This window comes from Enhydra lutris, unplaced genomic scaffold, assembly GCF_002288905.1.
Source record: "Enhydra lutris kenyoni isolate GAN:26980312 unplaced genomic scaffold, ASM228890v2 scaffoldscaffold19, whole genome shotgun sequence".
Classification (NCBI taxonomy): domain Eukaryota; kingdom Metazoa; phylum Chordata; class Mammalia; order Carnivora; family Mustelidae; genus Enhydra; species Enhydra lutris.
This window is the reverse complement of record NW_019154103.1, coordinates 33385016-33410025: the sequence shown is the minus strand read 5'-3', so window position 1 is coordinate 33410025 and position 25010 is coordinate 33385016. Positions and strand designations below refer to the sequence as shown.

The 25010-nt window shown below is 39.2% G+C and overlaps 1 protein-coding gene across 1 annotated transcript in view; it reads right to left on the bottom strand.

The window, feature by feature from the left end:
* Positions 1-24711, bottom strand: part of LOC111148267 (calcium/calmodulin dependent protein kinase IV) — a 236810-nt gene extending 212099 nt beyond the window's left edge. The window contains exon 1 of the mRNA XM_022504732.1: positions 24507-24711. Coding sequence (XP_022360440.1) covers positions 24507-24667 — 161 coding nt within the window. The 5' untranslated portion in view covers positions 24668-24711. The remainder of the gene's footprint in view (positions 1-24506) is intronic.
* Positions 24712-25010: the final 299 nt, after the last annotated feature.

Below are 25010 nucleotides of genomic sequence, written 5' to 3'. Positions count from 1 at the left end.
GTTCTCTGCTCGGCAGGGAGCCTGCTTCCCCCTCTCTCTCTGCCTGCCTCTCTGCCTACTTGTGATCTCTGTCAAATAAATAAATAAAATCTTAAAAAATAAGCAAGAGAAAGTCAAATATCATATGATTTCACTCATATGTAGAATTTAAGAAACAAAACAGATGAACATAGGGAAAGGAAAGCAGAGACAGAGGCAAATTGTAAGAGGCTCTGAATGCTAGGGAACAAACAGCGTTGATGGAGGGGAGGATGGGAGGATGGGAGGATGGGGTAACTGGGTAATAGACATTAAGAAGGGCACTTGATGTAGTGAGCACAGGGTGTTTATGCAACTGATGAATCACTAAATTCTACCTCTGGAACTAATAATATACAATATGTTAATCAAATTGAATTGAAATAAAAAATTTTAAAAATAATAATATTTAGATTATTCATTTTGTAACCCGTGGAAAAAAGTTTTTAAGGCCAGCTCTTTTCAGTTTTTAGGTGATTGTCTCAAGCAGTGTAGATAATTTTAGGGTTGTCTCTGTCCTTGGAAGGAAGAAATCATTTTCGTTCTGTAAGGTTAGGTTTTATCCCAACCCCGTGACCCAGGGCAGCTTCAAAGTCTCTTTTTCGGGGTGTCTGGGTAGCTCAGTTGTTAAGCATCTACCTTTGGCTCAGGTCATGATCCCAGGGTCCTGAGCCTCCCACTCCCCTTGCTTGTGTTCCCTCTCTCACCATGTCTTTCTCTGTCAAATAAATAAGTAAAATCTTTAAAAATAAATAAATAAAAATAAAGTCTCTTCTTCTCTTGTATGGTGCGGAACAGAAATTAATATCTCCACATTTTCATGCCTGCACACACAAACTGTTGAATTCAATTAAAACTGGCTATTTTTTTTTATTTTTTAAAAAGATTTTCTTTATTTATTTGACAGAGAGAGAGCACATGCAAGGGGAATGGCAGGCAGAAGGAGAGGGAGAAGTAGGCTCCCCACAGAGCAGGGGGAGCCCAATGTGGGACTCATCCTAGGACCCTGGGATCATGACCCAAGCTGAAGGCAGCTGCTTAAACAACTGAGCAACCCAGGTACCCCAAAACTAGTTATTTTAAACCAATAATCTATTAAGCTAAAATTAGAGCCTTTATAATCAAATCAGACCTTTTTTAAAGATTTGAGAGAGTGAGAGAGCGTGTGAGCATGCTGAGGGGAGGGGCAGAGAAAGAGGGAGAGAACCTCCAGCCAATGCCCCACTGAGCATAGAGTCTGAACTCGATCTCATGACTAGAGATCATGACCCGAGCAGAAATCAAGAGTTAGATGCTTAACCGACTGCACTACCCCCAGGTGCCCCTCTAAGTTAATCAGACTTTAAAATTTGATTTGTTTTCCAAAAGTAGTTTTACTTGTTCACAACATCCATGCACACAGATTAGGGTGGTGCCTACCCTATTTAGGAAGCAGCTCTAGGGACCTGGAAGGGATCCAAGATACAGCTTATAAGCTCAGGACATGCAGGTGACAATCAACTCTGTCTTTCATACTTCACCCCCCTCCAGGCAAATGCATCTACCCACAATATGTTTTCATTACTGTGCATGGTCTTTGGCTAGGACTTTAAGCCACATCTAGACTCTAGACCATCTCTAGACCACAGGACATTATGATAGGTTATAGTCTGAGAGCAAATCTCAGCTGTTTAATCTCATAATATATCATCACAAACAGAAGGAATTTTAGCAGGGTTAAGAGGAAATATTTTTCTCCTCTAAGAGTCAGGCTTGACACATACCAAGCACTACTGAGAGTAAAGCGATGCACCGGGTACTGTGAGAGAGCAGTAAAACAAAACAAAACAGAAGCAGAGGGGCTTTCAGACCATAACCTGCTCTGCTCTTTTCTTTTTCTTGTTTTCTATGGACATAAGTAATCTCTTAAATGGAACAAAGTTATAGCCTGTCACATTAAAAAGTAAAGTGATAAGATGAGGCTTATTATGCCCATGACGTAGAACCTGCTCAGCCTTACTGCCTGCTTCTCCACAATGAGAAAATCTCCAAAGGGCAGCAAACATTTTAAAGCTATTACAATTTAATGTCTGCCAAGGGAAAGTGATGGCTCTGAACAAATATAAAGATCATTAACCCAAGACTTAATAACCATTCATTTATCTAAAAATATTTCTCAGTCAACATTATTGAATTTCCACTTTGTGAAGACAAAAAGTGTGATGCCAAAAGAGGCTTATAATTTAACAGAGGAAGAGGAACATGCTTTAATACATTTAAGAGCACAAACAACAGAAACATACAAATAAAACTGCCCATAATTATACTAATGTCCTTCTTCCTAGTCATAGTTTAATCCAACGTTTTTCAGAATGCATTTGTGAACAACTAGTCCAGTGAGATACTCTTCAGGGGAACAAAAAAATGTCCTTCATCAAGTAGGTTTTAGTAACAGTTAAAAACCACAATCTCAAGCACATTAAAAAGTGAAAAGCTTAGAACAATGTCTAATGTAACATTTCTCAAATTTATTTAATCACAGAAGCCTTCTTTGGTCTTACAATTATTAACATCTATGATCATTAGTTTTATGCGCCAGTTTGGCTGTGCTATTACTCAATTAAACACTAGTCTTTATATTGCTGTGAAGGTATTCTATAAATCTCATTAAATATATAACGAGGTGACATTGAGTATAAGATTATCCTCAGAGCCGTGGGTGGGTTTCATCCAATCAGTTGAAAAGCCTTATGAACAAAACTGAGGATCCCCTGAGGAAGAAATCCTACCTCAAGACTAGAGCATCAGCTCCTGTCTAGCAGTTTCCACTTTGCCTGCCTGCCTACATTAGGGATTTCAGGCTTGAAATCCCTCCATATCACATAAACCAAGGCCCTCAAATACATAAATTCAATAACTAAATAGGTAAAGAAAATTTAGCATTGATAATATTTAAATAAATTAAATAAATAAATGTATGTGTATGTGTGTGTGTATATGCGTTTTAATTGCTGATTCTGTTTCTCTGGTGGACCTCTGACTAGTAAAACATCCCAAGAACTAATGTTTCACATAATTTTCTTCATGGTACACAATGTATTCCCATCTTCTACAGCAGTAAGATCCTATCTCCACAGAATAACTGTAACTACACACCAGGAGCTGTATGTATGTCAGAACTCTACATAATTAAAGGGATATAATAAAAATTGTTAGCGTATTTCCTACCAGCACCCACAACCACACACAAGTTGGAATTGCTTAAATCCTAAAAGCAGACCCTGAATGGCCTAAACTGAACATTGTAATCTCTTCCCCTTTGTCACTGACTTGTCTAGGTGTAGTGATAACAACAGGCTTAAGTCAATTAGTGTGCAGACATCCCCTGGCTAGACTGATTGGTTCGGCTTATTTAATGATAGAAGGAAGTGAAAAGCCTACTGGACTGGATGAGGAAGACTGGTTGCCAACATCAGGACTAAAACTACTGCATTTTGCTACCATGAGGGATGCTGATATGACAACAAAGGTGATACATGTGCGAAGGAGTACAAAGTTGAAAGAAATGCTGAGAAATACATCTGAACCCAAGCCAAATCACGCGTGAAATCTGAACAATCTCTGTTCTTTAGTTACTTGAGCCATTAAATCCATTGTTTAAAAGATGACTTGAGATGGGTTTCTTTTGGTGCTTCAATATATATTTGTTAAATTTTACTTGCACATTACAGCATCCTAACTAATGAAAGGAAACATAAAAGAGATAAGAACTAGGAATATAAAGGGGTGCCTGGGTGGCTCAGTTGGTTAAGCAATTGCCTTCCGCTCAGGTCATGATCCCAAAGTTCCAGGATCAAGTCCCACATCGCAATCCCAGCTCCATGGGGAGTCTGCTTCTCCCTCTGACTTTCTCCCCTCTCATGTTCTCTCTCACTCTCTCTTTCTCAAATAAATAAATAAAATCTTAAAAAAAAAAAAAAAGAAGTAGGAATATAAAAATACAGAAAGCCCTACCTGGGGATATAGATAAACTGGGAAGAACAGCAAAAGAGGGGAAAAGAAGTCTGCTAAATGATTAAGTCAATACAAGCCTCATGTTAGCCTACTATTCTGAGCATATGTAAGAATATGTATGTATGAATGAACCCTGAACATCCTTAGATAGCTCCTTAAATATATTAGAAAATTTGATGAAAGCTATGGTCAGTTGCCTCAGAAAAATGCTTATACACATAAATTGTAGCTTGCAATTTCAGGAGCCTCATGTAGTCCTAAAACATAGGTACAGAGGTCTATGGATTGAAATTAGGAATCCCTGCTCTACATGGTGGCAGGAAAAACCATCAAAAGTGATGGCTCCTTTTCCCACAAAGACAACTAGCGTGTCCTTTACCCTTCATGTAATTTGGCACACCCAGGGAAAACTCAAAAGTGGCACCTTGTTTTTTAAGTGCTGCCAAGTGCTGATTACAGCTCAGCACTGTCTATGCAGCTTTTTAAAATTGCCTTTGGGCTATGAATCATGAGTGGGGCGACAGAGGAACAGAGAGCTAAGGAATGGTGTATTCGCTCACGTGAGAAGGTGTGACTGGGTTATATACTGAACATATCCCTGCATGTTTACAGCAAATTATCTCCAGGCCTTTGGTTTAAGGCAGAAGTCACTTAGTTACAGTCAGGGCCAAACCTCACCACAGCCTGGTTTTGTAAATAAAGTTTTATTGGAACACAAAAAAAAAAAAAAAAAAAAAAAAAGTGATGGCTCTTTATAAACAGAGATAGAAGAAAAAAACTAAAAACATGGTTGGGCCGAACACAGGTTATACAAATTATAATTATTTGTGAGAACCATTTACTCTTAGGACTGATAACATTACTCACATGATTATGCTATACACATCCAACAGAAGTTTTGTGGTAAGTTGTATTTACATGGGTAAAATTCATCCATGAATGCTCAGCATCTCAACACACAGAAAGCTCAGTCATCTTATCACCTTAAGAAAGGCAAGGGAGGATGGCTCATTCAGTTAAGCATCTGCCTTTGGTCTAATGCTAAGATCTTAATCCCAGGGTCCTCTCTGATTAAGCCCCGCCTGGGATCCCTGCTCAGCATGGAGTCTGCTTCTCCCCTCCCACACCCCCAATCATGCTCTGTCTCTCAAATAAATAAATAAATAAATCCCCCCCGCCTTTAAAAAAAAAAAAAAAAATATATATATATATATATATATTTTTTTTTTTTAAGCAAGGGAAAATTTGTGATCAACAGATTCACAGGCAGTTCAGAGGTTTAAACAGTGAGATCCGTGATTCTGTTTGGGAGGCAGAACACAACCTTTTAATGACTTTTAATGGAAGAATTGGGGTAAGAAATCGAAGGGGCCCAAGTAGAAGCTGTTTGAAAAGAATAAGGAAATAGCAGTGCTGACTCATGTCAGAGAAGGGACAGCAAGAAAGGAAGCAAAGATATGGCATTAACTGCTATTAAAATATGCAGCCCTTCAACACAGGCTTAGATGTCGGCAGGTGAACAAAAGAAATAACACACTGTGACAATTTTCCCTGTTATTGATAATGAAAATTTCTGCCATTTCTATCAACAATAAGTAAAAATATTCTTTCTTATCTGTTAAACCTAACTTGCCAGCCTAACACTGTAGTCAGCAAAATTATTAGGGTAAGGAAAAAAAAAGTAAGAATTTTTTATTCAATGCAAATCAGGTGTTATTAGCATTTATTAGAATTAAAAATGAACACCTAAGACATCTCTACTATAAATACATTTCTGAGTCAATAGTGTCAATAAGAAAGCAGGCTTGGTCTCATGACATGTGGTAGCACAAAAACACCTTCATGTAATTTTTCCACTTCTTAAGTTTGCTAAATATTGGGGTATCATATGAATCAATCCATCTGCTCAAACATGCCAGTTCCCTGGAGTTAGGAAGAGCAAATAAAGGTGATTTATTTTATGTTATAGTTTTTCTTTTTTCTTTTTTTTTTTTTTAAAGATTTTATTTATTTATTTGACAGAGATCACAAGTAGGCAGAGATGCAGGCAGAGAGAGAGAGGAGGAGGCAGGTTCCCTGCTGAGCAGAGAGCCCAATGTGGGGCTCGATCCCAGGACCCTGGGACCATGACCTGAGCCGAAGGCAGAGGCTTTAACCCACTGAGCCACCCAGGCGCCCCCAGTTTTTCTTTTTTTTTTAATTAAAGTATAATGGACACATAATATCCTACTAATTTCAGAGGTATATCAAGATGATTTGATATTTTTATACATTACAAAGTGATCCTCACTATAAATCCTCACTATAAATCTAGACACCATCTGTCACTATACAAAGTAATACAATATCACTGACTATATTCCCTATGTTGTACATCACATCCCCATGACTTATTTATTTTCTAACTAGAAATTTGAACCCCTTTACCTCCTTCACTTATTTTGCCCATACCCATCCCACCCTCTGACAACCACCACTTTATTTTCTGGATTTGTGAGTCTATTTGTTTTGCTTGTTTTGTGTTTTAGATTCCATGTGTAAGTGAAATCATATGGTATTTATATTTTTCTGTCTGGCTTATTTCATTTGGCATAATACCTTCTAGGTCTACCCATGTTGTCATGAATGGCAAGATTTCATTCTTTTTATGGTTGAGTTATATTCCACTGTATATTTAAATATATATATACCAGTCCTCTTTATCCATTCATCTACCAAAGGACACTTAGCTATTTCGTATCTTGGCTATTATAAATAATGCTGCAATGAACATAGGTATGCACATATCTCTTCGAACTGGTATTTACATCATGTTATATTGTAATGTAGACAGCCTTTTTAAAGTGGGTGGAGCATAGCATTTTGACCAGTTTCTTCAACTACTTGTATAAAAATGAAAATCTTAGTCCCAAATTACTCACAAACAGGAACAGAATGCACTCTGACACGCATGCTAGGATCTTAAATGTGATCTCAATACATTTAGGGACTGAGGTTTTTTACAAAGCAAACAAATACTGTCCAAAATGTGAAAGAAATCAAGTATAAAATGTTATCCAATCTTTAACAGTTTTGTTCATTTTGACTTTTAAGACTGTATCCTTTGCCAAAAAAAAAAAAAAAAAGCAAACACAAGATACAAGATAGGAAATGGTACAAATTTAAAAATCACAATATGTAACAGTTTCTTGGAGATAAGAAATTTTGTATTCTGAGCTAACTAAGGAAGCGTTTGGAAGAAGAGCCAGCACTGGTTTAGGCCCAGGTTTCTGTAAATGGCACGTGTGAGGAAAAGAAGTGTGTCACAGAGTCAGAGTGCAGAGATCAAGGTTCTGGTCCCATTTGTACTACTAACAAGCTCTGGAGTGCTGAGGAAGACATGTGCCCTCTCTGTGCTTCAATTTCTTCACCTGTACAAAGAAACACTGGACTGGCTGATTTATAAGGTGCTATCCATTCTATATTGCTGCAAATCTAAGTCAAAATCTTATAAAGGATGAAATGTACACACATTGTAGTCACATAGATACAGACACAGGAAACAGTCACAGTACCTTCCAGATTTTCACAACTTGAAGCTCGACATATCATCCCCATTTCTGAACACAGGAGGGAACCATTATTTTTGTACCTCTCCTCATCTCTCCTGTCCTCACCTCCAATATGCTTCATTGTCTAAGCACAAAAGTCCAGGGACAGCTTCTTCTACCAGATTCAAAATTTCACATAGTCTAATACATTCCCAGTTGCATGATCTATAGTGGCATTATATTTTTACAAGAATTTTGGGAAAAGACTTGGTTCAATTATACACACACACACACATATATATTTATATATATATAAATTCATATATCCATATATATTTATATATATATAAATTCATATATCCATATATATTTATATATAAATTCATAATATATATTTAAATATATAAATTCATATGTATATATGAATTTATTGGTGATAAATAATAACTTACAAGTCTTCCTTACAGAAGAACTATAAAAAACACATGTAGATACTATTCCCACCAGGAGGCGGAGCTTCATCACATTCCCTTCCAAGAGTGGGTTAGACTCAGTGACCTAGTTCCAAAGACTAGATAGAAAAGGGAAAGGAATAAACAGTAACTGTATAGTGGAAAAACCTGGCAAACATAATGCAGACCAAGTAAGGAAGGTTACTGTCTTCCATGACATCATGTACCCCGATACAGTGTGACAAGAAAGGCACTTCACATCTATGGTATTCTTTCCAAAAATGTATAACCCCAAGTTAATCATGTGGGAAAACAAGATGCAAATCCAGATTGGGAAGCATTCTGCAGGATACCTGTCAGTACTCCCCAAGACTGCCATTGTCATAAAAAGCAAAGAAAGACTGAGAAGCTATCACATATCAGAGAAGGCAAGGAAAACATGACAGCTAAAACCAATGTGGCTGTCTGGATAAGATCCTGGAAGAGAAAGAGGACATCAGTGGAAAAGATGGTGAAACCTAAATGAAGTCTAGAGTTGAGTTAAAAAAAAATTATTATTCAAATTAAAAATATATCATCACACTATGTACACATCTTTGTGTTTAATACAGCCATATAATTTACCTTTCTTTAATCTTTGCAATGATCCTGTGAGAAAGGCACTGGTATTTTCATTCTACGGATGAAGAAAGTGAAGCTCATTACAATTTAAAACATTCATTAACAACAGACAGCTGATAGGTACCTGACAATTCATAGCAGCTACTAAAGAAATCCATGATGAAACCAGAAGACAATCTTTATTTTAACACTTAGGTACCACATTAGGGACATAAATTTTTAGGTGGAACTGATAGTGACATCATTTAAATATAAGAAGTCTCTTCAGTGTGACATGTTTTTCTTTATCAGTATACACAGACTACAGACTGCTTTAAAATACTCCTTACTGTATACATTTTTTAATACCATTAAGTGATTTCCAGGACTCTAATCTTTATTTCTGAATCACAGTTAAGTTGCAGTAATTCCAGGTCTGCTTATTTAACTTTCCAGTGAAGAGTGCATTATTCTGTATAAAAAATTAATGAATCCATGATGAAGAGTTATAGTGCAAATAAGATCTCAAAGCTACAACATGATTAATATTTTCTAAATTTAACATCCTTCTTATAAGCAAAGAACTGTAAGAATTATACAGAAAGACCCACCTACAGTAACTATTTTAAACTACCCCAATTATTCTTTTGTTTGCAGATATAAAAAATCTACAGTTATACCAAATGTTCTTTTCAGTATGTGAAATACAAAGAACAATAGTCAAATATTTACAAATACTGAGATCTCTTTTCTTGGACTACCTCGTGCTCATGCGAATCCATGCAAGATATATCCACTGTTTCAGTGTTGTGTGTTGGCTGCTCATTAGCCTAAGAAACACGAACCTTATTCTGAGAGATTACAATTTACAATATGAAACCGACACCAACTATCAGAGCAGGCAAAAGAACCTAGTGCTAAAGAAACACTGCAGAAGTTAATAAATTCAATAAGACCAAGTGAAACGGTGGTAAACTGGCCATCGACAAATCATAAGCATCACAGGTTTTCTCAAGGAAACTGTATTTGGAGTAGCAGGTGAAAGTGTGGCCTCAGACCCAGAAGAAGACTGGGTTCTCAGTCCTGAGAAAGGTGCCCAAGTGACTGTGTGTGTTGTGCCAGAATGCTGATCCAAGTCCTGATGGAAACATATGATACTCAAGATGGGCCAAGTTTTATTTTTTAATAGCTGAGCTTCCAGCTGGCAACAAAAAAATCCTGTGCCAGCTGCTGAGGAAATAATGTGCTGGGAGCTGGCAGGCACCAGCCCCTGGAAAGCCAACAGGTTTGGATACACAGGGAATACCAAGATGCTAGTGCCTAGATGGCAGAGGAGAGGAAGAAAGAGTGTCACCACAGAGCAAGGGTCCCAGACCAGGGTCTAGCAAGGACTAGTGTGCTAAAAAGCCCTCTTATATATATAATGAGAGCCACTCAAAGTCAGCTCGAGCCATCCTGGATAAGATAAACCAAATACGGGGATTATAGTCCCAGTGAAGTCAGTTTTTGGACTATATCCTCCAATGCCTGGAAGAAAAACCATGGTGGGCATTTGGGAAAGGAAAGGCGCATCATTTTCCTCAAACGCTGTGTGCCACATTAGTACAGATGAACTCAGGTTAGTTTCTGAGACATAGAAGCAGACTCTGAGGTTATGACCGAAGTCAGATAAATACCAAACTGGGGAAGAAGGGCATGGTGTCTTAGCTTGGGCTGCCAGAACAAAACAGCAGAGAGTAGGTGGCTTCAACAACAGAAATGTATTTCCTCACAATTTCTGGAAGCTAGATGTTTAAGATCAGGGGCTAGCATGACTGGGTTCTGGTGAGAATTCTCATGGATTTCAGACATCTGCTTTCTTGCTGATTCCTCACATAGCACAGAGACAGAGACAGAGTACCTGCCCAGATCCCATGAGGAGGGCTCCACCCTCAGGACCTTGTCTAACTTTAATTATCTCCAATATTGTCATGTTGGGAGTTAGGACCTGGACCTAGGAGTCTGGGGCGGGGGGGGGGGGGGGATAGGTATTCAGCTCATAACAAAGGTAGATACAAGAAAAAATGGAGGGACGCAGGCTTTGGTAGGACAATGGGAGCATGGAGAAATCAGGCAGGGCCAGATAGGCGCTTGTGGGTTGAGGTGTAAATGGACACTGAAAACAAGAAGTACACCAGGGTGAAGGGTGGCCTGCCTCTGCCCTTCAGCCCTGTCTCTGCCCATCTTCCTTCTACACACAGTTTTTCTTTCACCATACTTCCTGGCCACTGCTGTCAAAATAGATATGGAGATACACAAATTTTCCAGAATAATTATTTCAGCAGTGTATACAAATTGTGAACATAATGTTAATGACCCTAGGGGGAAGTTATGTGGAGGAGTTATATTTCTGATTAAGGCATTAGACATCCCAACAGATGAATTTAAAATAACAATCCCAAATAAAGACCAGACACAGGGAATAATATTTACATTCTTACCTCCTTCACAATCCTCTCCTTAGCTCTTCTCTTCCTGGCTCAGGCAGGGCCCCTGCTACAAGACTATGTTACAGGACATCGCTGACTGATGACACAGCCACAAGTAAGGCATTAAGTTAAACTTTTTAAAAAGAATGATTCCTTTCAAAAACAAAACTAGAGGAGGGGGAAAGCCAGGAAGCATTCCTTCCTGCTAAACCCTGTCCTAGATACCAAGTTGTTGTCAGCATCTGTATGGTCTGTTAATGGAGGTAAAAATAAGTAAATATAATTGTACATACCTGATTCTAACAAGACATGAGGCATTTAAAAAGCATAAGAACAGAAATTGTTGGAGGATCTTCCAACACATTTACAAAGGCTTTGAAGCTTAGAGCCCTACTTCACTCCAAACACACAGTCTCCTGAACACACAGAAAAGGTCTAAGGTAATCATCCAGAGAATTCAACTGGAAGAAAACACAGATGTACAGATGCTTGTAGCTATCTGAGACCTGAGAGGCAAATGATCTAATCATAGGAAGTCACACTATTCCATCGTTTAGAGATGGGGTCCTTTAAGACTGCAAACTGTCAAAAGACCACAGCCCCTTAGGTTCAAAAGGTCTTTCAACTGCAGAAGCCCTTCTGGTACAACTTACTCATTTTCCCTACCAATGTTCAGAGTGCTTACTACATGCCAAGCATTGCACTAAGCTCTGGGGACACAACGGTGAACGAGGGGACAGAGTCCCAGCCCACAATAGTTTACACTCAGAGAGGGACCTGGGCATTGAATAAGTAATTTCACAGTGTGCTGGTTTAGTAGAGGGCTACAAAGGGAGAACATCTTGAAGAAAGGGAGATTTAAGTCCTGCCCATTTTTCTATTGCTGTTAACTCCTCCAATATTTGTACCTTCCTGTATTTAAGCATTCACTATTTCAGAAATATTTATGCAGCACTCATGGGGGGCAGGTAATGGGGGGCTGAGGAAGAATTGACTTAGTAGTGGGGATAAAGATCAATAACATACAGGGTTTCTCTGCCCAATGAATAGAGGCTCTGGTGGTGAAGACCGCAAAGCATTTACCTGTAAGACAATACACATATGAAGTGATATGAGAGCAGGGAGACAGTGGAAAACTTCCTGCCTGGGGGGTAGGATGACCATCCTGGAGGGATTAGAAGGACAAGGGCATTTCAGGCCAAGAGAGTTTCATGCACAACACCACAGAGATACAAAGATCTGTGAGAGGTCCTTGAGGCCAAGACAGGCATAGTGGAAAGAGAACAAGCACCAGAGTCTGACAAACCCGCACTTGAATCGCCTCCCAAGCTGTCTGAGCTTGAACAAGTTGCTTGAACATTCTGAGCCTCAGGTCTCTCATCTGAAAAATGGGCCTGATGTGATCATCTTGCTATATTACTGAAATAATTAGCAATGTACATAAGACAAACACTCCATGCTGGTAATTACAAAAGTGGTGGGGAATGAGACTGGCAGGCAAGTTGGGGTCAGATTGCTAAAAAGGGCCAAGTATGCTACACTGAGATTTTTTCCCCTGTAGATACTTATAGGAATCACTATCCCCAACCTCCTACCTTGTGTCTCATCTGGGAATGGTCTCAAGCTTATGTGCCAGCTTCAGAGCTAATGTTTTTACATACATGGTCTCATTTCATCCTCATAGCAACCGTGAGGAGGATACACTTCATTTTATAAATAAGGCTAAGTGAAGTTCAGTGCTATGCCTAAAGGCACATAGCCATCAAGTAGCAATTTGCTCCTTCCTGTTTTCCTGCCCGCATCCTGCACCATCTAGTTCACTTCTTGTCTTAGCCCCTCCCTTAGTCAGCAGTTCTCCTTCACCCTCACCACTCGACTGTTCAGAACGGCCTGCTTGTTGCCCAGCCTTGAAGCCGCCTAAGTAGCTGCCTTGTCCACCTCTCCCCTTGGGCTCTGGTTCCCTGAGGATCACCCCCCGCCCATCGCCTGCCTGCAAACCTGGACTGGCACTCTGCTGCCCCCTCCTGGTCTAGGCCAGAACCTCAACAGCTCCCCAGGTCGTCTGCTCAGTCCTGACATTCCATTTCCTCAGTATCTTAAGATTTGGAAGAACTGTACTAGTTTGCCATAGATTATCCTGATACTTTCCTCAGCTTTCTATTTCACTAGCGTGTCATACATATATATGAAAAGCTCTGTTTGTTATGGTTTATTTTGCTTCTAGTTCTAGGTTACACTCAGGAGAGCCTCTCAAGAGTTTACCTCACTGAATATTATTATCTTACATGATCATATTGAAGGAAAAAGGAGAGGAAGGACCCAGAGTCCCATAGGAGCCACTAAAAATGTTTCTGCTCACACAAGAAATCTTCAGAGGCCTATTATGATTGAACACTTTAGGCCAGGCTGATTTATTGAATTACATATTGTGAATTTGGTCACATTTAATAATATAGTCTTATTTTCTTAGCGGTTATCCTAACAAGGAGCTTTGAAAAAAAAAATGTAAGATTCACCTGAATGAATAGGTAATAGGAAACTTACATCCTGTCAAAGATTAAACTTGGACGGTCTAGTTGTCACACCTAAAGAACAATTTTGCATGTCTGCTGGAGCCCCAAATGAAAGATTATCACTTACTAAGTTAAAAAAGTCAGTCACTAACTAGCCGTGCCCCAGCACAAGTGAGGCACACCAAGATAAAAAATGAAATGAAGGGGCGGGGGGTGGGAGGTTGGGGGAACCAGGTGGTGGGTATTGGAGAGGGCACGGATTGCATGGAGCACTGGGTATGGTGCAAAAACAATGAATACTGTTACGCTGAAAATAAATTTAAAAAATTTTTTAAAAATGCAATGAAGGCCAAAATGCAAGCAAAAGTCCCTATTAAAGAGTCCACAAGGACTTGAAGTAAGGAGAAATCGTTCAAATGCTGCACTGTAGGTAGCAATGTGTGCTCACAATGAACAGATTTGTGATCGCCTACTCTTCTTTGTTCTGGTTTGTAACATTAGTCAGTTCTGTCTATAATCAAACATAAATCAAAGGAAGTGCACTTTTAACAGACTACTACTGCAAACTAGTAGAGAAAACAGTTAAGAACATATGTCATATTCATTACTTTTCTAGAAGACCACTCCAATCAGAGGGTTGTTCAAGTCTAGCCTTTTTTATCTTTTAAGACTATATCTGTATTTTTGCACTTGGTGAATTTTTCAACCACATGACCCTGAAGCATGACTTAAGAAGTAAAGAAGTAATTAAGTAATGACTGTGCATTTGTTGACAGGGTTAAACTCAGCATCCTGGTACTAATGACCGTAAGTCTACAAGCACTGCCCACTAAACACTTCATCTGCCTAAGACAGCAGCTGGCAAAGTTACCATGAAGTAGGTAAGCAACTGTGTGGCTCAGTTGGTTAAGCAACTGCCCTCGGCTCAGGTCATGATCCAAGGGTCCTGGGACAGAGTCCTATGTCAGGCTCTCTGCTCAGTGGGGAGCCTGCTTCTCCCTCTCCCTCTGCTTGATGCTCCTCTGCCTGTTTGCGCTATCTCTTTCTCTGTCAAATAAATAAATTTTAAAAATACAAAAAATAAATAAAATTGAGGTTCTTGAAAATAATATAAACTTAGGATTCAACAATAAAGAAAAATAAAATTCATTCAACCCTCTGCTTGATGGGCAAGTGACATTCTTTTTCTGTTTTCTGCCAAATGACTTCTTTGGTTATAATCACAGAAAGTTCTTATCGAAACCTTTTATCAAGTAGTCTTAAAATGCATAACAAGAGCATATATGTACCCACTTCCTCTTTCTGCACAAAGACACAACTTGGCATATTTCTTTTTTGTTGGTGTTTTTATTTAAAATCTGCTTTAAAATCATTTTCAAAAAGTAGCATGTTATTTAAACAGAAATAAACTTATTTAGTATCCATTCATAACTATCATTCTTTAATCTGATAATCATCCAACAAAATATTTTTACAAACATGGTCCCAAGTTATGTATATTTATGTACCTGCTGATGCTAAACATGTGCTACTGAACCAATCTAAAATGTACTTTTTAAAACATCCAAAAACAAAGATTAAAAGCAAAAATTAGAAGAATTTTAAAAAACAGATTCCCTAATACTTTCTTCTAGCATACCCTAGATGTGGACATCCCATTTTAGTCAAAATGCCAGTGATTGCTTTTATTTAGTTTTTAAGTCTATTAAAAAAAAAGAAGAAGAACTCTATTTTTTCAAAATATTATTTAGGGGCACCTGGGTGGCTCAGCGGGTTAAGCCTCTGCCTTCCCCTCAGGTCACGATCCCAGGGTTCTGGGATGGAGCCCTCCATTGGACTCTGCTTTCTGCTCAGCAGGGAGCCTGCTTCCTCATCTCTCTCTGCCTGCCTCTCTGCCTACTTGTGATCTCTGTCTGTCAAATAAATAAATTTAAAATATATATATTATTTAAACAGGACTTTTAATTTAAAGGACCTTAATTAGTCTCAATTTAAAGGACTTTAATTAGTCCTCTGAGATATATGCATTACATATAGAAGAATTATTCAAAATGTGGCTAATATATTAGTCCACAGGAAAATTAATTAAACTTTACTAGAAGTGAATCTTTTATCAATAGTTTATTTAGCATATTATTTTATAACTGTCACTTCAAATACAATAGAAGAATGATCTGGAACCTATTTCATTATTAAATAAAAAATAAATTACCCTTCAAGAAGTAATCTCTGAACATGAACATTGATTTTCAAAAACGTAAAGGATGAATAGAGCTGGCCAACTTGCTACACAGGTAAAAACTGTAACTATCTCAGTTTCAACAGATGTAGAAAAGGATGCATATGCATTTAAAGCTTATGCCTACGGCACCTGAGCGGCTCAGTCGGTTAAGTCTCTGCCTTTGACTCAGGTCATGATTCCAGGGTCCTGGAATGCAATCCAGCATTGGGCACCCTGATCGGCAGGAAGGATGCTTCTCCCTCTGCCCCTCCTCCTTGCTTGTGCACTCTCTCTCTTGTTCTCACTCATGCTCTCTCTCTCAAATAAATAAATAAAATCTTCCAAAAAAATAATAAAGCTTATGCAAACCTGAAAAACTAGTAACAGGTTGACATTTTCAAAGTGAAAGGGAGATTCAAGGAAGTTTCTTGAATAAATGAAGTCTTGATATCATTTTAACTTGAAATTCTCATGTAACTGAATAGGATTAAAAATTTTAACTTGACTGTTCTAGGTCAGAATTTGGCAAACCACAAGCTAAGAGCCTAATATGGCAGTTACTAGTTTTTATATAGTCTGCAACCTAAAAATAGCTTTTACATTTTTTAATGGTTTTTAAAAATCAGAAGAAAAATAGTATTTTGTGATGTGAAAATTATATGAAATTCAAATTTTATAGTCAAAAACAAAGTTTTATTGGAACACAGCCACGTGCATTTGTTTCTCCATTGTCTATGGCTATTTTTACTCCGCCATCACAAAGCTGAATTGCCACAGAGACCATATGGACCACAAAACCTAAAATATTAACTGTCTATTCCTCTATGGGCTCTTTACCAGGTCTAGGTAGCTGATCTCAATCGCTTCAACCCCACTTCCCCTTTCTTATCTCATCATAGGCTTTGGGAGGTGTTTTTCTTCCCTTTCTTTTCTTCCTTCTTTCCCTTTCCCTCCCTCCCTCCTTTCCTTCCTTTTTAACACACAGGGTAAGTTCTCTCTTCTCACCCTACTCTACCACCTCCCCACCCCCTTAAGCCCCTCCACCCCTGGTTTAAGGGTTAAGGGCAAGTTCTGAGTCCCACAACATGGACTCAAGATGCAGTTGCTTCTATAGTCACCCTTTGTTCTCATAATAGTTAGTTTCTCTTTATCTACAATTTTGGTTTTCAAGTGATAGACAGTCATTTTGTTTTTATAGGCTCTTTGGCCTGACATCAACGTACCCTCCCAACCTTAACTGCCATGACAATGTTCATGTTTTATGAAGTTTGCAAAATAAAATGTGTATCTCCTGCCTTTTTCTGCCAGCTTTTGCCTTTTCTTAGAATGTAATTTCCACCTAGTATGTCCTTCACCAAAGCTCTTCCTGTTAAAATTCTGCTGAATTTCAAGGTCCACCCCTTCCACGAAGACACCTCAATCCTTCCAATCAGAATTACCACTCCATTTTTAGACTATGATGATGGCCTGATCTCTACCTCGTATTAGTTTTACTTATTATTTATCTCATATTAAATTTATTGTTGTAAATTATACAGTGAACTACATATCTGGAAGTCAATATATAGTGTTCTCTTCATCCTATTCAATCATATTCCAGTCCCCTTGCCCCGCCACACACACTACCAACATACATTGCCTAGTTCATAGTTATACAAAAGGTCAGACCTGTAACAGAAAGGACTTCAGGTGGCACAAAGACATCGAATTAAATAACAAAGAATCAAAAAATGAGACCATTATTCTCTTTTCAATTACTTTTCATTTCTTCTGATTCCATCACAAAGTAATCCGCACTTTGTACTACTATGGTTTTAACCCTGCTAATCTTTGATAATCTCCCTTTTTAACAAAGAGAGAATAATCCTTGGGCTAGGAGCCTTCTGTAGGAAAACATTTGTAGCTTCAGTTTAATAAAAACGCTTTGTTTATACTGCAATTTATTTTTATAATTTTCTTCTATTTATGACAGGAAAACAATAATGAAATTTAATTTCAATTTAATGAAAATAAGTATTCTGAATAAGTAAACTTAGGTTAACAAAATAGGGTAATTTTAACAAAAATATTAAGCAAATTCTAACACACGTGGTATGCACATATGACAAAAATCTTAATGGCATTACATAGAAATGGGGAGAAACAAATGGTTATAGCAGATTCTTGATAAAGTCAAATGATTTCAATCCATCAACCTCCTTCTTGTTAACCTTCTACATAACTAAAAGAAAATCATGTAAAAGACTAGCTTCAAGCTTCTGAAACAGTGGTTCTTAACAGAAAGGGCAAGGGGGTAACACGTGACAATGTCTAGAGACATTTTTAGTTGTCATAACTTGGGGGCCGTGGGGAGGGCTGCTTCTTTCATCTAGTGGGTAGAGGCTAGGGACACTATTAAACACAGGGTTGCTCCCACAGAATTATCTAGCCCCAAAAGTCTGTGGTGCCAAGATTAAGAAACCCTGCTCTAAGAGAAAAGAGAAAGCTCTACATGTAAGATCTTTTGTCCATTGTTATAAATCACCCTCTGTCCAGCATTGCTTCTTTCCTTATTTGCTCTTTGCCACTGATTATGATTATGGACGAAAATCTTCCACCCAAACCTTTCGCTATTTTATATCACCCATATACCCACCATCCCCAATTAGCAATAAGAATTTTAAAATGGACTGTGTTGAAGAGTGCATATTCTTTATGTGCTTACAGTATACTATCAATATTTAGATCTAACTTCCTAATTAAGCCACGGGAGTTATGAGATTTTCAGATGATCCATTATCAATGAGGGGGGAAAAAAGACTAATATAGTTTGAGTAAAACCTTGATTCCAGCTACTATTGATTTCATGATTTCACATAAAGTTACTCTTTGGCCTGATTTATATGGCTCATTGACTCAATATACTTTGCAAAATAAACCTGACCTTGAAATTTTAAAAATACAATTTTTACTAGATATGTGAGGTATATTTACTTTCCCAAAAGAGAGTCTAAGAGAACTACTTTTAAAGCTAGCCAAAAAAACAAAACAAAACAAAACAAAACAAAACAAAACAAAACAAAACAAAACAAAAAAAACAGAAAACATTAACATAAAAAAATAACAACCAGTAGCTGAAACAGCTACCACTCAGGTCTTTATTCTTGAATGCATTACTGCAAACACTAATCCATACATATATTCTGAAGGTAAAGTATTTACAAGAAAGTTCTTTGAAGCTATTTTGTGGTTAGTGTTTTGTTTCTCTTTCTGTCTCTCTTTTTTACTCAAGTAAAGTTCTCTAGAACAGTTTAGAAGAAAATAGCACCTGTGTCTTTTTTTTTTCTTTCAAATTAGGAGTTATTTTTACCCTTGTAACAGTATTTAAACATGGAAAAATAATGTATTCTAAAGTAATGATCTTATCATAGTCAACACTTAATTTTAAGGCTCTTTACAGTGAGTAGATTTCCAAATTTAACATTTACTATGCATTAACGTCAGTGGTTGGTATAGTCTGGAGGTGTTTCATGCCTTTACATTTAAGGTGATTTAATGCCTAATTCTGAGATGCCTGTGGCAAAATGATAGTGAAGGTGAAACTGAATCCTTTTCACTTCAGAGCCACAAAGCTCTCTGCCAACAGAAAAACAGCATTATTTTCAACACCTACAAGCTACAGAGGTGATAGCTATCAGGACTCCCACTGTGAAGAAAGAAAACCAGCACAGGAGATTACGGTCACACAAATTTTCGGGAGAAGATAAACAAGTCACCAGATTTCTCTTTTCCTGGGGTCATGCCAACTGTGCCGGGCCTATTTCATTATCATTCACTCACCCTCTTTAAAATCATTTTTTGAGCAGCTGCCCAGTACTGAGCTCTGTGCTAGGCACTGAGCACACGATAGTGAACCAGTCAAATCCAGAGACTGCGTTCTGGGAGCTTGCAGTCAGTGTTCATGCATGGGCACCCTGGTGTCTATTCTCCCACTTGCAATCCCACCATGCTCCTGAGCCAACTGCCTGAGAGAACAACAGAGGGCCCAAACAGTTATATTTTTAATACCTAGTTAGATCCCCAAAAGAGCTTAAGATTTTAAGTGCAGTGTGGGTGGCAAGAGATCCATAACCAGCAGTATATTATGGATAGCCTGGGGTGTCCTAAAGGACAGTGTGGGGGAAAGTACTGGGGGAGAAGTACTGACTGAAAATGGCTCAGGAAGAGGCTAGAACAAAGACAGGGAAGAAGAAAAGGAGGATAGGATTTCTCACCACCCAGGAGCACTGGTTGGAGCTCTGCTGTTAGAAAATGCTCACTTTTCCTGTTTCCTTACAGGAAGTATCTGCTGCCCATTACCCAGGGCCAGAATTAAGTGTTACCAAGTGGAATACACAAGTGTTCAGGCCTCTGACTTCCTCCCCTATACAGTGAAGGTGCTGCTGGCCCAGCCTCCTGCCCCCTCAGCTATTTCAGAGTACAGTGCACCCAGCAGATCTTGGGGAGACACTAGAGTTTTTCCAAAATTTTGGAAGGGGAAACCCAATGACGACTTAGAGGTAAAGACAGGAGAACTTTTCTCTGCAGAGTTGTGCAAACTCACTGTTAGCAGTTGGTCTGCAGGGCATTTTTCAAAATGGATTGCCTCATATTTTAATCTGGCATACACAGATTTATGGCCTAAAACAACATTTTCATACTGGGTCACAACACATTAGTGAAATATGAAATCATGTGGATTCAGCCAATACTTTAATGAAATAGAATAAAATCAAACAGCATAGGCTAGGAAATATTAGAGTACATTGTTGGTAATAAGAATAAACATTGTTTTACAAAACTTGTTTACATTCTAAATACACACACTGTTTCTATTTTATACACACCTATGTCTCACCATCTAAATCTATTTGGTTCCTAAGCAATAATACCTATAGCAAGGGATCCTATGAAACTCTGCTTTAATTCTTTTGCCATATAAATACACTCTTAAATTGTGGAACAGGTTGTGGGCAGGGGTATGGTGACTGAAATTCACTAACTTAAAGAAACTATAGTTAAGAATGGAAATTTCTCTAAAAATTTATTGCAAGATAATTCAACACACTTTTCTTCTTTTGTACTAATTATCTTTCCTTTGGTTTCCTTTAACTTTTGTATGTGGGAATACATCTAGTTTTGCCTACATTCTTTCAGTCTCATACTACAGAGAGAAACAAGAGGTGGGATAACTGAAAACAGGGTTTGGGTTTCAATGCACAATCCCCACCACAGGGCAGCCCAGGCCAAATTCTGTCCATCCCTGTGCCAAACCACTAGACAGAATCTGGACCAGATGCAGGTTCTTCTTTCCCTTAGAAAAGACTTTAAAATGCCAGCTTCTCAAATTACTGGGCAAAGGACCAACTACTCTCTAGGATAGGGAGTTTTGAATAAGATCATGGCCATATGAACTGGCCATGAATTTGTTGGGGCATCACAATTTTTGTAAACTTTTTGACAAGCTCTATAAAGAAAGCATTATTTTCAAATGTGATCTTAGAAAAATTAAATTAGCTTGCCTGATACTCTTTAAATAATCTTCCTCATCCCACCCCTCACCTCCTATCCTGATACATATATATATACACACAGATATATGTGTGTGTGTGTGTGTGTGTGTGTGTGTGTGTGTGTGTGTGTATAATAGAATAGAATAAAATAAGAGCTATCACATGGCCTTGGGCTACCTGTAAAACATTGCTGCCAGCACTATATAGGGGTTTCAGCTGGCTTTCACTGTGCTCCCTAAAATTTCCAAACATATCCTCAGGGTTTGTTGCCCTAATAGTCACATGTCCAGGGGCACCTTGGTGGTGCAATCATTGTTAAGCATCTGCTTTTGGCTCAGGTCATGATCCCAGGACCCTGGGATTGAGCCCCTTGTCACATCAGGCTCCCTGCTCAGTGGGAAGCCTGCTTCTTCTCTCCTACTACCCCCCGCCTTGTGTTCCCTCTCTCGCTTGCTCTCTCTCTGACAAATAAATAAATAAAATCTTTTTAAAAAGTAGTCACATGTCCAATCTTCTTTAATTCATGACTTAATAGCTTACAACAGATAATTTTAACAGAGGAATGACTACTCACAAATTAACTTAATGTGGTGGGGACTGCCTATATCCTGGATCTAAATACAGTGACATTTCACACCAAGGTCTTCATTCCCTTAGCATCTTAATGACAACTGTGTAACTAATGAGTTAAATGTTTTGGCCTTAGAGTCACCACTGACAGGCAGATCTGGCCAAGACTGAGAGTTAAGAGAGTAAAGACCTGAAACCAACCAAGTCTCAACTTTATCCCTAGTGAAGGAAAGAAGACTTCTGTCAGGCAATAGTTATAATTCTGCTGTATTCTCTGGCTAGGTAGATTCTTAGTAATTATATCTGTAACCTTAGTTGCTTTATGTTTTAGATTTATTTTGTTGAAAAAAATAACTGATCATGAAATGACATTTTTCAGTCTCAGCCAAATGGAGTAAACATGCACCTCACCAATACTGCCATCTACAGAGAACTTACCTAATACACATAACTACTGAAAAGCAGCAAAAGAAAGAAGTTTTAGTTTTCTCAAAATATTTTAATTCTGTAATTTGCAAGGTAATCAAACAGCTAGATAGCAAAGTAAGAATCTTAGCAATATATAACTGATTTATATTTGTCTTCCAAAATTTACTGCAAAATATAGCACAAAGTTTTTTTAAAAATAAACTTCAAATTCCTTAGGTTTTCCCAACGAAGCTGACATCCCATAGATGTGTACAACTCACAATTTTTTTCTAACCACTTTTCCATTCCTCAAATTAAAGAAGTGTCTTGAATAAGCAAAGCTTATTCATAAAGATAATATGTAGCTAATGAGAAGTCCCAGTCAATTAGGCATCTGGGGCAAACGTTACTCAGGGAGCAGTTAGATTTGGTGGTGAGACAGTCCCTTTAGCACCAGCAGACACTTCCTCTATTAGGCAGCAATTTCTAAAACACCAAGTAAACAATTGTAAGTAGATTATCTCTTTAATCAGAAATTTACACTGTTCCACTGCAGCTCACCATACAATTATAGTAAGGTTCAAACCTGACAAAAGGAGACACTTCATTTATTTCCATCCTACGAGTGAATGCATACAATCACACATCTTCAGATGAACACTGAAGATTTTCTTCAAAGTAGGATATTTATGTACACACTATTCAATGCCCAAGTATTCTGGAACATTTTTAAAAATATTTATTTATTTATTTGGTGGGGGGCATGAGCAAGTGGGCGGGGGTCGGGAGGGAGAGGGAGAATCTCAAGCAGACTCCTTGGTAAGCCCAGAACCCATTGCAGGGCATGGAATCCAGGACCCTGAGATCATGACCTTAGACGAAATCAAGAGTTGGATGCTTAACTAAGCCACCCAGCCGCCCCTGGAAAATTTTTAAACAATGACAAATGACTATATTTTCATTCAGAAGTTTTGGGTTTCTTCCATACCTTCTATATCAATGAGCCATTAATAGTAGCGGCAAGTTGGGGGGGTGGGGGTGGGGAGGTGGTTTGTGAGGTGACCCTTATACCTTCCCACCAAGTATCAACATCCATAATCCTGCACTGTGGTCTCCAGTGGCATTTAAAAAAACAAAAACAAAAACGGCTCTTAGCTAAACTGTTTCCAACAAAAAGAAAATAGAAAATGAAATTACAAAGTATTAAATACAGAAGCTTCAACTTGTCCACACTTTGAAATTACATTTTAAGATTCTCTACCATAAACGGCCTGGATCTAAATGTATGTTGAAAGGAATTCTCCTTACCTACTGATAACAGAAAGGAAAGAAGGAAAATGGAAGGAGGGAAAGAAAAAACAATTTTCTGTGTTTAAAAATATGAGAACATATGGCATCATCCACATGGCAAAACCGCTCTCTACCTGTTTGGATCTTCAGAGGAGGGATGAGGGACATTTCTGCAACCCCAGAGAGATAGCTTTTTGCATACATAATTTAAATAAATCACTCCAGCATGAAAGAAGAGCAGAATTCTTCTAATTACCACTGTCTAAATCCCATGTGCTGTTTTTTCTCTAAAGCCACACTAGTTCATTATTTTGCCTTCAACTCTCTTAAATGATTCATTCTCCCCTTCACTCCTGAGCAGACTCTACAGGGAAGCTAGTATTTAAGTTTAATTTCTAGTGCCACTTGCTTTGGAGAGTTTGATGAGAGGAAAGGGGAAGAATCTAATTTAATAATTCTGTCATGGTTTGGAGAGGCACCCTCTGCCCCTACCCCAAAAAATAACTAGACAAACAAGACCCTCTAGCAAGCTATAATCTTGAGCAAAGACACCAATCGGGAAAGCAGGGCCCACGTGTGGTGGGAGCTGTCACCCAAGGGAAGTGGCAGCCGGCGAGAAGGAAGGAGCGAGGGTGGGAGAGTCGGGCTGCTGCTCACAGCTGCACCGGCCTGGGTGCTCTGAGAGACACCTGACTCCCAACTTGAAACCACTTAGCTCTCTCCTAGACACTACAGGGGGAGAAATCAAAGGACAGGGAGGCTGGCTCGCGCATACCCCCAGGAGCAGTCCCTGTGAAAGGGACTTCCCGGTGCGCGAAGCGGGCTTCCCCAGAAGCTCGAGCCCGCGTGCAGTACAAGCCGCTCCACCACGTCCAGGGCGCCCCCCCCCCCCCCCCCCCACCACTGCCTTACCGTCCCAGCTCCGACTCCACCTCGAAGAAATCGCTCAAAGCATCCCTGTTGGAACCTTCGATCCAGTAATCCGGGATGAGGCTCCCGGCCCCTGGGGCCACACTGGCAGTGACCGAAGAGCAGGACGAGGCAGAGCACGAGGGCACCGTGACTTTGAGCATCTTCGCGGCGGGACTCCGGAAGCCGCCACCGCTGTCGCCACCGCTGCCGGAGCGAGAAGCCCCGCCGCCTGCTGCCGCCTGCAAACGCAGGAGCGAGAGGTGGCGTCCTTCACACACGCACACACCCACCGCCGCCGCCGCTGCTCCCCCCCCCTCCACCCCCCGTGCCTCCCCAGGCGCCCTGAGCTGCACGCAAGCTGCAGCTCCCTTCCAGCACAGTCAGAAAGGAGGGAGGGAAGGAGCGTGGGTGGAGAAGGGGGCGAGGTACTGGGAGAGGGTGTGGAGGGAGAACCCAGTCGCTGCCAGCCGGAGAGGAGAGGCGGAGGCACTGCAAAGGAGAGAG